Source organism: Oryx dammah, unplaced genomic scaffold (assembly GCF_014754425.2).
Source record: "Oryx dammah isolate SB20612 unplaced genomic scaffold, SCBI_Odam_1.1 HiC_scaffold_19, whole genome shotgun sequence".
NCBI lineage: Eukaryota > Metazoa > Chordata > Mammalia > Artiodactyla > Bovidae > Oryx > Oryx dammah.
Genome location: NW_024070203.1, coordinates 33,114,251 through 33,129,147, shown reverse-complemented (window position 1 = coordinate 33,129,147; position 14,897 = coordinate 33,114,251). Strand labels below are relative to the sequence as shown.

At 43.9% G+C, this 14,897-nt stretch overlaps 1 protein-coding gene and 1 long non-coding RNA gene across 16 annotated transcripts in view; both read left to right on the top strand.

Moving 5' to 3' along the window:
* The window catches only part of PCMTD1 (protein-L-isoaspartate (D-aspartate) O-methyltransferase domain containing 1), a 48,107-nt gene that overhangs the window by 13,692 nt on the left and 19,518 nt on the right, over positions 1-14,897 (top strand). For 9 of the 15 annotated variants that reach the window (XM_040261192.1, XM_040261195.1, XM_040261191.1 and 6 more), the window contains 2 exons: positions 837-917; positions 5,586-6,017. The exons of 1 other annotated variant lie outside the window; for it this stretch is intronic. In XM_040261192.1, the coding sequence (XP_040117126.1) occupies positions 5,711-6,017 (307 nt within the window). In that variant the 5' untranslated portion in view covers positions 837-917; positions 5,586-5,710. The remainder of the gene's footprint in view (positions 1-836; positions 918-5,585; positions 6,018-14,897) is intronic. 5 more of the 15 variants (XM_040261205.1, XM_040261204.1, XM_040261206.1 and 2 more) reach the window with 2 other exon arrangements.
* Positions 8,174-14,188, top strand: LOC120878565. The gene is made up of 2 exons (XR_005724582.1): positions 8,174-9,567; positions 11,699-14,188. It is a non-coding gene; the product is annotated as an uncharacterized LOC120878565 (long non-coding RNA).

The window sequence follows — 14,897 nt, the reverse complement described above, 5'->3', positions numbered from 1 at the left end:
TGTCGTCATTGAAAAAGGTTTTCCCCTGTGTGGTTGCCTCTGTACTCAAAGCAACCTTGGTCCATGGGTCCCGTGACAAGATCCTTGAGGGCCCCAAAAAGAAAGGTCCTTTGTTCATGCCCTCAGATAGCGTGTTCTGCTTTGTGTGGGTCACTCATCTTCTTCCCCCAAAGCTGGGTGCTCTCTGTCCCCACCTCTGCAGAGAGAGGAGCACACAGGAGCTGCCATTGGCTGCTTGCCACTGAGCCAGGAGGGGAGGGAGGAGTCAGTGTTCAGTCTGTTCTCTTCCCCTTTCATGACATCTGTCTGCCATCTGCTTGCTTCCCACCTCCTTTGACTTGTCTTTAACCTTCTGTAAAACATCCCTGAGCTGCCTGAAAGACACCATAATGTTAAACTGCGCCGCCAGTAGTTCTTCCCCTCAGCCAAATACATTCCAGTCACAGATCTGATTTTGAAAGAATAGCAAGCAACTTTTGGAGCACTTACGAATCATGTCAGGTGAGCTTCTGTGAGTGTGCCCTCTGTTCTTCCACGCCAGACACGTCCTAGCGAAAAAAGGCTGCGGGGTGAGATTGTGCTCTAGGAGTAAAGGTGACTGCTTCCTTAAACTATTCAGTCCTTTATTCTACATTTTGTCCTTTGCTGCCTTCATCCTTTCTTCTTCTCAGAGCCCTTATTTTGCTTTTATGTTTAATGTAGGATTTGAACACCCCTAAAACTTTTTTTCTGTGTTACAGAAAATGGCAGGAGGGGAGTAGAAAAAATTGTGATTGAAGTAACAGACAAGAATACTCATTCCTAGATAACTAAAACTCAGTTGTGTTCAAATGCAGGTTTAACCGATGCCCAACTAGCAGAGAAGTCAGAGCCCTGGGGAACCTTAGGAATCAGAATTTAGCCTCTTCATTTCACAGGTGAGGAAATGATGTCCTGGAGGGATGCCTAGAGGCCATACAGCAAAGTTGTCACTGGGGTCAAGGCTGGACCTTGGTCTCTTGACTTGTGTTTGGTACTTCGCATGGTTGAGATGGAATTACCTCAGAATTAAATGGCAAACACATCCCATGACGTACTGCTGTAATGGGTTTTCTTTACTCATAAAAAATGAACTATTTCAAGTTAGGGGATTATGGTTGAATTATCAAAATATTCACTACAGATTTAACTTGCAAACTCCTCATATGTACATTGATTTTGATCAATTTACAATCTCTTGCTCCATAGTCAGGGGATTGGTTACTTGATGCATCTGTCTTGTGGCATATCATGGCCTTGGATTTTGCAAGTATTTTTGATGGCATGAATAAATAATTAAGACATATCAAGTGAAAGTCTGAAATATATATATATACAGTATATTACCAACATTGTGTTAAAGAAACAAGAATATTCATGCTTAGAAAGTAAATAATAGTGGCTGTTTGAAGGTTAGGATTATCAGTAATCTTTATTTTACTTGGTTTTCAAGTTTTCTGTGAATTCGTATGCTACTATTATAATCAAATCAGTGAATATTATAAAATGGAATTTATAATAATTATGCATATAATTGATATGTAATATGAGATTCATCTTTCACTTTTTTTCAGAAAAATGTATATGATAAAATGACATCTTGAAGCTCTGTGATGTAAATTATTTATATTATGACCTTTTTCTGTTCCTTGAGTTTTCTGCTGTATACTTTTATTTAGTGTATTTTTATTCCTTAGGAAATTATTGTCCGTGTGTCTCTATTGTACTTCATCTGGTCTAAATAAATCAATACTGCTCTCTTTATTTTTACCTTGTCAATTTTGTTCACATAACACATGCACACAGTTGAGAAGGTTAAGTGATACTACAGGCCTTGACGACAGCACAGCAGCTCCTGGCTCCACCTGTCTCTACGCAGGAGACTGACACCAGAGGGAATGGTATGGCATGGAGCCGCCACAGAGCACGGGAATGCTGCCTCCACGGTGCACACTGAGACACTTGTGCAGCGTAGACAGCTCTTACTCTCCATTACAGATAGAGGGTTAGCTCCCACGCCCCTTGACTTCTCTACTCTCATTTGCCCAGGGCGGTTAAACGACTATTCAGATTAAATCAGGAATTATGTTTGCACTGATACCACTGTGTAAATATTAAATATTGTCTTCTACAGACCAAATAATGAGTTCCCATTCTAAAGGTCCTTTTGTTTTCCAGTGGGTGTTGGTTTTCCCGTAACATCTTGTTGTAGTCCCTCAGTGTGCCCTGTCTGTCTCTGAGCCTTCCCTGGCAGTCTGAGGCCCAGGCTCTGTGTCCCGGGGCCTGCCAGCTTGCCTGGATCCTGGGTTCTTCTGGCCTCAGCAGCACTGCTTTCTTCCCCAGGCTCAGCTCTGCAGTGCTGTGTATAGTGCCTTGAATGGTCACGTGGCCCCCATCTCTTCTACATTCCCAGACGCCTTTCCTTCCTTCTGCTGTCTGTGCTTCTCCAGGCAATCCTTCTGATTCTTCATCCCACCTGTGTCTGGGCTGGGTGCCCTATAACATCCTTATGTAACTTCTGTGCTCATCTGATTTTGGAATTGCTTATGCGAGTTGTTTTCCACTTTTGGTCTGGGGTCCTTGATGTCTTCTGAGAGCTTTACAAAGGCCTGAGAAGTCTGTCCTGGGTTATCTACTGTAACCTCTGAAAACACCTACTGTTCTGCAAAGCAGCTGGGCTTGTGGGAAGCATAGCTTTGGGTCTAACATTCAAAGCCTGTGCAGCCAGCTGTACCAGCAGAAACAACAATCTCAATAAAATTTCTAGAGCAGCTATGTCTCTGCTGGGGTCTGGACCTGGCTTTAGTCAATCAGTCCTCCACAGTCGTAACCCCAGTGTTCATGGACCTGCTTTCACCATGCTTCGACATTTTGACATTTGACCTGCTTTGACATTCAGGCCCTGGATATCATTTTACTTGGAGACATGTCATTTTTATTTATTAAAATTAAAAAATCTGAACCTGGTTATAGCCTTCATTAGTCTGTTTTACGGAGAAGGCAATGGCACCCCACTCCAGTACTCTTGCTTGGAAAATCCCACGGACGGAGGAGCCTGGTGGGCTGCAGTCCATGGGGTCGCTAAGAGTCGGACACGACTGAGCGACTTAACTTTCACTGTTATGCACTGGAGAAGGAAATGGCAGCCCACTCCAGTGTTCTTGCTTGGAGAATCCCAGGGACGGGGGAGCCTGGTGGGCTGCCGTCTATGGGGTCGCACAGAGTTGGACACGACTGAAGTGACTTAGCAGCAGCAGCAGCAGCCTGTTTTAATTCATGGAAAATGTCTTAGCGATTTTTCATCTGCACAGTTCCCTGGATCACTTGAAGACACTGTCTCATTGTCTTACAGGAAGGTACTCTATTCTCAGCTTTTTGTTGAAAGTTTTCATAAGCTGCTGAAGTGTGGCTCTAAAGTGTGGAAGCTTGTCCCTTCCTGTCATTTCAGAACATGCACATATATTGTGACCACCACACCTTCATCTTTATCTCCACATAATTACTCTGTGTGTTGAATGTGAGCTCATTTATGTGTTGGGATTCTCTGGTGGATCAAACAGTAAAGAATCTGCCTGTGGTGCAGGAGACCTGGGTTTAATCCCTGGGTTGGGAAGATCCCAGGGAAAAGGAAATGGCAACCTACTTCAGTATTCTTGCCTGAAGAATTCCATGAACAGAGGAGCCTGGTGGGTACAGTCCACAGAGACAGTCCACAGACTTGCAAAGAGTCAGAGATGACTGAGCAACTAAGTAACTTTCATTTGTGTTAAAGAAACATGCATCATAGCAGGTTGTACCTTATATTCCGGAAGCCTTTCCTGACTTCCTCCTGCATTACCCTTTGAGCTTTCTGTTCAGATCTGTTTGTCTTTCCTACCAGACTAGAGGGAAAGGCATCAGGGAAGTCTGCTTCCACAGTGTGTGGTGCCCCTGGGTGACAAGGTGGTGTTCTCTCCAGCCTTCAGAGTGCCTGTGTCTCAGGCCTGTAGTGGTAGATCTGAAACACCGATGCCCTGCACCTTCTAAATGGAGATGTAATTTCCCGTGTTAATACTTGACTTACTGTCACCTGTAAGGACTTCCCTGGTGGCTCAGACGGTAGAGCGTCTGCCTGCAATGCTGGAGACCCGGGTTTGATCTCTGGCTCAGGAAGATGCCCTGGAGAACGGGCAACCCACTCCAGTACTCTTGCCTGGAAAATTCCATGGACAGAGGAGCCTGGTAGGCTACTGTCCGTGGGGTCGCGATGAGTTGGACATGACTGAGCAACTTAACTTACTGTCACCTGTAGTAGATGTTCCTAAGCTACAGTGGACTCAGGGGCCTCTGGGAATTCAGGAGCCTTCTGAAATTGTATGCGAAACTTCCAGTTTGTTCGTTTTTTAGTGGAGAGAGGCGAGTTTATGATCAGACTCTGAGAGTGGGGGAAGTAGGAGAAGACAAGAGGGGCTCAGACAGTGGGGCAGCCTGGTGGTGAGGGACCCTGCTCCTCTCGCTGCTTCTCTCTTCTCCAGTTCCTGGCCAGAGTGGGCGTCAGAATGCTTGTTTTTGGCTATGGCTATTTCATTTCTCACTTTCCCCCTTACCTGATTTATTAATTTAGAATTTAATTGATATATGAGTTTGCTTATTAACTTGTTGAATAAAGCTTAAATTGTTTATTCAGTATCGAAATTCTTATTTTAACAAGTTATACTTATGTTTCTGTTCAACTATGCTGAGTTTGTTAAAGAAGTTTGTTGTACGTATGTGTGTATAACTTACGTTCTAGTGCTTAAACTATTAAAAGTTGTTAACAAAATTTGTGGTCTCATCATGAAAGAATTTACCAAACAAAATCTTAATAGTTGTATATGTATATATGTATGTACATATATATATATAGATTTATATATACACACATTTTAAATATATGAGTCTGTTTTTAAGTTCCATTTTGTATTCAGTGATTAGGTAATATATTCTGTTAACATTTTGAATTTATGTGGTGTATTTAGGAATTGTTAATGGATTGTTTAGGAATTTTAAATGAAGTAACACGTGCATATTTATCTAGGCTTTCCACACTCTGTAGAAGTCCACGTGACTCAGTGATGATGAGCATGGTCTCTGAAGTCTAGACCACCAGGGACCTCACCCCAGCAACATCACCTTCCAGAGCAGCATTGTCCACTATGGCAGCCACTGGTCATGTGGGGCTGTTCAGCACTTGGAGTGTGGCTGGTGTGACTGGCTGGATTTTTAGGTGTATTTAATTTTAATCAGCTTGTGTCTAGGCAGCCCTGTGTGACCTGTGGCTGCTATACTGGGCCTCACAAGATGAGGTGACTTAACTCTTCTGTGTCCCAGGTTTCCTCTCTGGAGAGATGAGATCACACTTCAGCTACCCTTTGTGGTGGTTTTAAGAATAAATACTATATTTAAGGAGCTTAACTCTGTGCCTGGAAGAGACTATGTCCTTGAGAAGTGGTTGTTAGTTATAATGACTATTATATATTTAATAAACTAGAATTACTTTTCTTTTGAGCATTCATTTAAACCTGTTTATTTTTATTCTTCCCTTTCAGGATTAATTTATTTTTGGAAATCAAGTGCAATATTAAAAGGAAAACAAAACCACACTACATTATTGGAAGCCATTTCTGCTAATTTTATTACAGTTTAAAATTTATGGTTTGATTTGAATACTATCATGGGAGGAGCTGTGAGTGCTGGGGAAGATAATGATGACTTAATTGATAACTTAAAAGAAGCCCAGTATATCCGCACTGAAAGAGTGGAGCAAGCCTTCAGAGCGATTGATCGCGGAGATTACTATTTGGAAGGCTACCGAGACAATGCGTACAAAGACTTAGCCTGGAAGCATGGCAACATACACTTGTCAGCACCTTGCATTTATTCTGAAGTTATGGAAGCATTGAAACTTCAACCAGGATTGTCTTTTCTTAACCTGGGAAGTGGAACCGGATATTTAAGTACAATGGTGGGCTTAATTTTAGGTAATTTTATTTTTGTAAAATTCTTTTTTAAAAAGTAAGCTGAGTTTGTACTGCTGTTTCTGATTTATAGGGTTTATATCTTTGTATACAGCATATGTTTGAATGCTCAAAGTAGTTACCTTCCTTCCTTAAGGTCAGAGTAGTCATCTTTTCTTATTTTCAGCCCTGACCCCCATAGTTAACTTTGCTTTCAGTACTAGACATGAAAAGTTCTTGGAACTGTTTCTGATCCCCCAACCACCGTCTGTACTGTACAACTGAGCAGTTGGCAGGTGGGAGGCTCAGGAGCATCTTGTAGCCTGCTTGAGGTCAAGCATCCTGACAGCGGCTGGGAGAGTTTGGTGGACCCTGGTGTCCTGTGCTCAAGGGGGTGGTGCTGTACTTGTTATGGATCTAGAAGCATGTGGGGGGTGGAAGATGTGGTACTGCTGGGGCAAAGTGCAGGACGCAGGGCAGGGAAGAGGGGGAAGAGTGTGGGTTGTTATGTGACCGCCAAGCATTATTTCTGAAGCAAGCATACAGCAGTAATCAAAAGGGACAGATAGCACTGCCTTCCTGAAACTTCCTGGTGCTCACGATGAAGGCTTGGCATTGTTGAAAGCACTTGACATGGTCTAGTAACCTGTTTAGTGTTCCCAGTAACCCTGTGAAGTGTGTATTGTCATGGTTCCTGTGTGTTTAAACTGAGTCACTGAAATTCAGTGACTTGCCTCTGGTGCCATAGCTAGGAGATGAGAGCTGTGAAGTTGAGCCTGTGGGTGGACAAAGCATGCCAGGGGAGACACTGCTGAAAGACACGGTAACGTCGGGCGGAGGATGGACAACCACAGCTGTCACTGCTCCCTTTGGTGTTTGCTGGGCACCACCACGTGACAGGCAGGCATCAAGGTGCAACACCAAGGCCCATGTGACATAGACTTGCCCTGGGGTTTGCGGACTAGACTTGCCAGGGTGGAGAGACAGGAAGTGAATGGTTCTTATCCCATGTGACGTGTCCTGTGGTTGAGGTGTCTTCCCAGTTTACAAGGACGAGGCTGTGGCTTACAGTTCACTCTGGAGTGCTGGGGAATCATTGGAGGACTTTAGAGAAATGACTGTGATCCCCCTGTGACTAAGCAGTCCTGATTTTTTTCGATTATCCTAGCCTCAGTAATGTCCTTTTTGTTGCCAAAGTGTCCCAGTTTGGACAGTATGTGCTCACATCGTATGGCTTCAGGCGTTTTCAAGCCTGAAATCCCATTGCTCTGTGCTGGCTGTCTCTATACTTCTCTCCCAGTCATGGAGCCTGCAGTTGTTTCACTTAAAAAGAAGCTTGTTTATCCCACTACGGAGTCAGTTCCTGATATGTAGTAACTGGTCAGAAAGGTGACATTATTCATTTTTGCCCAGAGAGAAGTTAAGCAGTTTGCATTTACGTTTGGTGATCTCTGTGATTCTGAGATAGCATTTTCATCAGGTTGGGAATCCCAGAAATCCAACTCTTGTATCATGAGAGCCTCTAGAAAAGGGATCCAGGGTTTGAGAGATCTCCAAATCCAAGGAGCAGAGTGGAGTGGTAGAGAGAGCTTCTTCCCAAAGTGGGCTTGCTGTCCTTGAGCCAGTGTGCATCTTTATCGGCTCTGGCCACTAGTGCTCGAGTCCAGCCTCAGATAAGTGTTCTGCTCTTCCAGCTGGTTAGCTGGCTCCTGCTCCAGGCGGGAGTTTTAGCCAAAGGCCTGAGGGGGGAGAAGAGGAATCACAGTTAGCAGCCTTGCTCACTCAGTTCATTCCCTAGTCCTGGTCCCTAAGAAACGGGCTTCCTGGGGCTAGCTGCCTTTGTGGGCCAGCCGCCAATTTTAGTGACTTTTTTTAATTGGAGGGAAATTGCTTTGCAATGTTCTTTTGGTTTTTGCAGTACAACAGCATGAATCAGCCATAATTGTACATATATCCCCTCCCTCTTGAGCTTTCCACACCTCATCCCACCTCTCTAGGTCCTCACAGAGCGCCAGGCTGGGCTCACTGTGTTACTCAGCAGCTTCCCACTAGCTGTCTGTTTTACACATGGTGTGTGTATGTCAGTGCCACTTTTCTTAATTTGTCCCGCCCTCTCCTTCCTCTGCTATGTCCACAAGTCCATTCTCTTTGTTTGCACCTCCATTCCTGTCCTGCAAATAGGTTCATCAGTACTGTTTTTCTAGAATTCCATGTATATGCGTTAATTTATCGTGTCTGGAGTGTTTCCTCCTCCAGCCTGAAGGCAGTGTGGAAACACAGACCCTTGTGTGGCAGTCCACAGGGAAGACATCTCTTGCTCCCAGGCTTCAGGGAGTCACAAGTGTTCAGTCACAGGCATGACTACCCTTACTGGATATTGTTTGGGGATTCGTCTGTGTGTGTTCCTGCAGTCAAGATCAAGGTATAATTTCTCTCCTTTTGATGGGGAAAGTATTTGATGAGAAAGATAAAAACTTTTAAAAAGGAAAGAAAGAACAGAGCCTGTTAAACTGTGATTACAGTTAATAAATCTTGGATCTCTCCAGCATCTGAGAAGCTAATCATTTTTCTGCTGTTCTCCTTGTTTGGTTTGTATTTCTTGAGCATTTAATTAAATCAAGGAGGGGACACATCCACAGGAATCACTTAGCACTCACTCCAGAGGAGGGTGCTTACATGCTTCCTGTAATTATTTGAGTGTGGTGCCTCAGGCTGGGTCCTGGTGCTTCCCATGACCTTGTCTTACTAAGTTCTGCTCCCACCCTGGCGCTCAGCCCTGCCCTTCAGTCACAAGACGAGGGTGACAGGTACTCCCCGGCAACAGCAGCTCTCATCCAGGGATGTGCTGGTGTAATCTGGGGGTCCAGGCTGAGGTGGGGAGAGGGGAGGTCTGCGGAGGAGGCCTCTTGAGGAATCTCCACCTTGCAGTCTTGAGAGCTCTTGTTCGGTGAGAGGAGGTTTATCCTTACTTCAGGAGATTTCTCATAATTAAAGTACACTTGAAGCAGTTATTCATAAATGGAATTTATTTTTGCCCCACACAGAGAAGATGGATGATTCCAAGTTCTAAATTATACCTCATTTCAGATAACTTGTTTAGTTTCCAGTTGAAGATACATTCACATTCTGAGTCTTCCTATGAAGAACTGTCACAGAGAATCTAGTCCTTCATTGATGAAGGTAATCCGTTTTGAGCGCCCTTCCATCACCCTGTGAAGATTCCCTCCCCCAGCCCCTGGCAGCCGCTTGCCTCTTTTCTGTCTCTGGGTTTTCCTTTTCTGTGCATGTCATGTCAGTGGAATCGTGTAGCATACGATCTTTCTGTAGGCTTTCTTTCCCTGAGCGTTAGATTTTCAGGATTCACACGTGCTGTAATATGCATCATTGCTCCATTCCTCTTGGTGGCTGAGTAGCATTCCGTTGTGTGGGTAGACCACACTTTGTTTGTTCTTTCACCACTTGAAGCCTGTTTTGAATGACGCTGATGTGAACATTCATGTGTAAGTCTTGTTGGAGACATCCATTTTCATTTCTCTCAGGTGGATTCCTAGGAGTGAGATTGCTGGACTGTATGGTAAGTTTGTGTTTAACTTTTTAAGAACTTGCCAAACTTTTCTGGAGTTGGCTGCATCATTTTCTGTTCCCACCAACAATGTATGAAGTTCCAGTTTCTCCATATCTTCACTGGTGGTGTTTTGTTTTGTTTTAAATAACATCTTAGTGGGCATAACATGGTATCTTGTGGTTTTAACTTGTACCTCCTTGATGACTAATGATGTGGAGCGTATGTTCCTATGATTTTTGGTCATTCCTCTATCTACTTCGGTGAAATGTCTATTCAGCTCCTTGCTCCATGTTTAAATTACATTGTTGGCATCCTTATTATTAATGAGTTGTAAGTGTTCTTTTAAGTACAAGCCCTTTTTCAGAAGTATGATTTTCAATTCTCTCTTCATTTCCTTTTAAGCACCCCTTTAGAAAACTCATGCCTCCCTTGAGGCCTGAGAGTGAGGGAGATCCAGAGCCTCCTTTCCCCTATCCCTTTTTTTCTGGACAGAACACAGTTCTGCAGGTTTCCATGGTTCTCTCTAAGGCAGATTCTCTTCTCTGCATTAAGCCAAACTTCAGTTATCCCTCTCTCTTTTTACCCTACTCTTTTTTTTTAAGGAATTACAAAGACTGTTTTTAGTATGTGCTTTATTTTGGGCTGTGAGTGAATCTGTTTTGAAAAGAACCCTTTCCTTTAGGCTACTAAGATTTTCTGAAATCATTAAAGCTCCTTACCATTTAAGCCGTTTCTTCTTAGTCCCAGTTGGGCTTCTGTGCATCTTTTTTCTGTCCATATACCTTGAAGGAAGTGGCAACCCACTCCAGTATTCTTGCCTGGAGAATCCGATGGAGAGAGGAATCTTGCGGGCTACAGTCCATGGGGTCGCAAGAGTTGAACTCGACTGACTTTGACTTGACTGACCCTGTATCAGGGACTTCCCAGGTGGCTCAGCGATAAAGAATCCACCTGCCAGTGCAGGAGCTTCAGGAGACTCAGGTTTGATCCCTGGTTTGGGAAGATACCCTGGAGGAGGAATTAGCAACCCATTCTCATACTCTGCCTGTGGGAAATCCCATGGATGTAGGAGCCTGGTGTGCTATATATAGTCCATGGGATTGCAGAGAGATGGGCATGACTGAGCATGCATACACATGTATAATACAAGTTTTAGAAATTTTGCAAATTTTTACAGTAATTTGAGTATATTTCCCTAGAGGTTGAAAGGCAGTTCCTTCAGTGCTGTGAAGGGTGTCAGGTGGATCTCTTGGCATCGTGAGGTGTCTTGAGTTTTTACTTTCAGGCTTAGCTCCCCAATCTGCACTATCTGTCAATTGAGGACAGTTGGGCTGTATTTGTGAATTTGCTGAAATGTGTCTGTAACCCTCACATCAGTATTTGTCATTGGTGCATATGTTCGGGGAGTGGGGGACAGAGTGAGTTGCTCTGTGGACATGGTCCCCTGGGCCAGGTCATGGGTGCGGTCCTGCTCGTGCCTCAGGGCGGTGGCCAGAGGATGCAGTCACAGCGTGGTGCAAACAACTCTGGTGCTGGGCCAGTTTCTTCTGGAGCTCATTTCTTTCATAAGAGAAAACACTCTTCTAGGGTGAGTTCTTAGGACTGAACATTGCTGACTGTCTGAGGTAGGTATATATGTGTTGTATATGCACACTCTTCCCCTGAAGCCATTGGGTGGTGCAGCATTTGCATATTGTTTTTCTGGACTTAATAGACCATAAACTACCACAAATAATGAGTACTGACTGAATGCTTCAGAAAGTGACTAAACCTTTCTGAGTTTGTGTGTCTGTGTGAAATAATTTGTGAATCTCCAGCTTCCAGTGAGTCACTACTCTGGAGCAGGCATCCGTGGCCTCGGCGCTCTCCTCAGTCTTTCCTGGCTGAGATGTGCTGGACTAGCGCCCATGTGAGCGGCTTACCTGTGTCGCCGGGCTGCGCCTGCTCTGGCCTTCGCACCCTGTGTGGGCGGCTCCTGCAGCATCAGCCTGGCCACCGCCCCATGCCTTCTGCCTGCAAAGATTCTTTCGATGGATTTCACTCCTCTTTGCGTTTCCTTTATAGACATTTACTTTAGCCTGTTGTGGAAGCTTCTTTGCCTTCAGCCTGTGGTGAAGGGTGGCTCCTCTTCTGTCTTCAGGTTACCTCCACGTGCAGAGGATTCACAGGTTTCCAGCACCAGGTCTGTCTGCGGAGCTGTGGACACTGCATCTTCCAAGCTGACCAACAAACTGGATACTTGATTTTGCTGTGCTTACTGCATATCTCTTCTTCAGTGTGCACGAGATTCTGAAAGTTCAACCTGTTTCCACCTTGAGTGACCCTTCCTCACCCTAGCCACACACCAGAGCAGTTGAGGTTGGCTTCTGCCACCTGTGTATCCATTTTGGTGACTCAAGGCAGAAACCTGAACACCACTCTCTCTTCTCTCTAATTATATTTGGTGGAATAGGCAATACATTCACAGAGTTAAATAATCGAAAAGAATCAAAAGGCATACTTTTAAAGATTTTCCTTACCTGCCTCTCCTCCACTTTGTCTGGTTGCCCTCTCCACTTGAAGAACAGCGTATGGAGCCCTGGGAACACCTCTGCTTCTGCATAGACTCCATTTAATGTTCATGGGGATGATGGTTGACTTGAAATCAGAAGAATTTTCTTAGGTACATGAAGGAAAATATGTATTGCATCTTAGAAGATTTCTAGCAAACTGCTAAAATTAATAAGAAATTTATTTTGAATGGAATATACTTTTCTGTGTAAGATGTACTTCTTCTGTACAATGCCTCATTCTGTGATGAAATAGATGTGACACGTGGCTTTTTGCCAGTATACTTACAAAGACATGAAAAATACACATTTTTATGCTTTGTATAGATCATTGGCCTCAGTCTTACTTGTAAACCTTTTTAAATTTGGGACCATAGCTCCCTTTATGTACTTTTATCTTTCTTCAAAGAGTATTTGTTATGTGTGCCTTTGTGTGAGCTGCTGAGCATACAGCTGTGCAGAAGACATCCCACATACCGTGTGTGTTATTTCTGAACCAGCAGCAGGAGCATTGGGTCAGTTTTGTTGGCTGTTCTTCATTTAGGTCAGGAAATAGTTGTTGAGCATTGATGTGTCTTGGTTACTTGTGACTTGATCACACGCATTGGCCCTGGAGTATCTTTCGCAGGTGAATACCTAGTGCAGCGAAGAGTTGATGAAATGGCTTCCAGGGGAAGTGGACTGATACTGAACGCTGTTTACATTACCTTTTAAACCATGTTCTGTTATGTTATAGTTGAACACACCTTCTCAGTTTACTGACTTTGCTTTGGTGTAATGTTCCAGTGTAGACATGTGAATTCCAGTCATAAGTTACTCAGCCACATTAGACTTGGGTGGAGGTATCTAAAGCAGCTGGTTCTGAGATCTGTTCTTGATAGTATAACATTTTAGGAATGCATTTTACTTTGGGCCTTGAGCCCGTGGTCCATAATTGTTTAAACCAACCTTTTCAGATTTCGTTGAACATATTTCTAAGATTTGAGTGTTGTTTAGTCACTAAGTCATGTCCAACTCTTGTGTGATCCCACGGACTGTAACCCACCAGGCTCCTCTGTCCATGGTATTTTCCAGGAAAGAATATTGGAACGGGTTGCTATTTTCTCCTCCAGGGGATCTTCCTGACCCAGGGATCGACCCAGGATCCTGACCCTGCAGTGGAGGTGGATTCTTTACTGCTGAGCCACCTGGGGAACCAGCACTTCTATCCATAAGCTGAGGGAAGCCCACGGGACTGGAACTTCCTCTTTAATTACAAAACTTGCCTCACAAGGCCTTTGCCAAACCCAGCGAGCAGGTGTCTGGTCTTGGGTGTGCCCTGCTAGCCAAAGGATTTGAAGCTTTAACTTGGCAAGATTGAGTAAACGTTTAACAGTGCTTTTGTTAATATGCTTTTTTAGCATCGTATAATCAAATGGAGAAACCATAGGAAAATAGGTGTACCTTAGTAAGTTTCTCTTAATTTGTATATTGGTTCCTTAATCTTTGGCTGATTCATTTTCCTCCCCATTCCTTTATACCCCTTTGTACTGCTTTGTCTCTTTGCATTACACTGGCAGGCTGTTCTCAGAAAGAGACCTGCTCATTTCTCCTCTCTACCTGTTACTAGTGTCTCGGAATCGTTATAAATTACTCCTGAATCTTCCCAAAGATGCCTGGAATTAGTAACGAAGTATCATTGCAGTTTATTTAAGGGTGTTTTGCCCCATATAGTTGACCTTATGTATCCAGGGTTTGAGGGTTCATCTGCCAAGCAAAACTTGAATTTATCACATGCTGGCAACTGTATACATAGCATTTACGTTGTATTTACAACTGTATGCATAGCATTCACATTTACATTGTATTGGGTATTGAGTAGTTGAGACAGTTAGGGGAGGATGTACAGATGTGCAGGTCATATATGCAAATACTACTCCCATTTATACAAGGGACTTGTGTGTCCACAGTCCATAGATTTTGGTATTTTCAGGGTCTGGTCCTAGAGTCTGCCCCGCCCCATACTGCCCCGACCTCCATATACCGAAGGATGACTTATGTTTTAATTCTTGCTGACAAACTACACTGGTTTCCTAGAAACCGATAACTGGTTCACCTACTCCCTCTTGTGGTAAATACTTAGTTTTATCCTGATGCTTTTATTTGTGGTTGTTATCTCTCTTTTTTTTTTTTGTGGTGGTGATCTCTCTTATGTCATTTTACCCAAGAGAGCACAGATCTGATAGTCCAAAGAGATTTAAACACACATTTAGGTTGAGCACTGCAGTAATGAGGAGAATGTGGATAGTGTGATCAGCAAAACCTCCCGTTAGGGTCACCTGCAGTACCTGGGCCTCTCCCTAAGGGACTCCCTGCCCCTGTTCACAGTTTAAATCAGAATAAATTTAATCTATTTTTACATTTAATTTAAAAATCCCCACGTTATTCTAACGTGCAGTCAGGGTAGAGAACCACTTATAAACAGGGTGCGGTTTTGGTGCTGTGATTAACCAGTTGTGTATTTGCAGAGAGAGCATGCTTGAATTTCTGGTGATTTGTAGCTGTCTTGTATTTTATGGTATGAAAGATTCTGATATCATTTAGGTGATTTCCCACAGACCCATTTCACACAGTAGGAAGGACCTCATGGGGAATGTGACTGGTCTGACTGCAGCTGTAGGAGCCAGAATTGGAAACTGAGGCACGGCCTTGAATCCACTGTGTCTCCCCCTGCACCCCCCGGCCCCCTCCACCCCCCGCCAGTGACTGAGTAAGTGCATCTTTAGGGCTCCTCTAGTCACGTACCGTGTG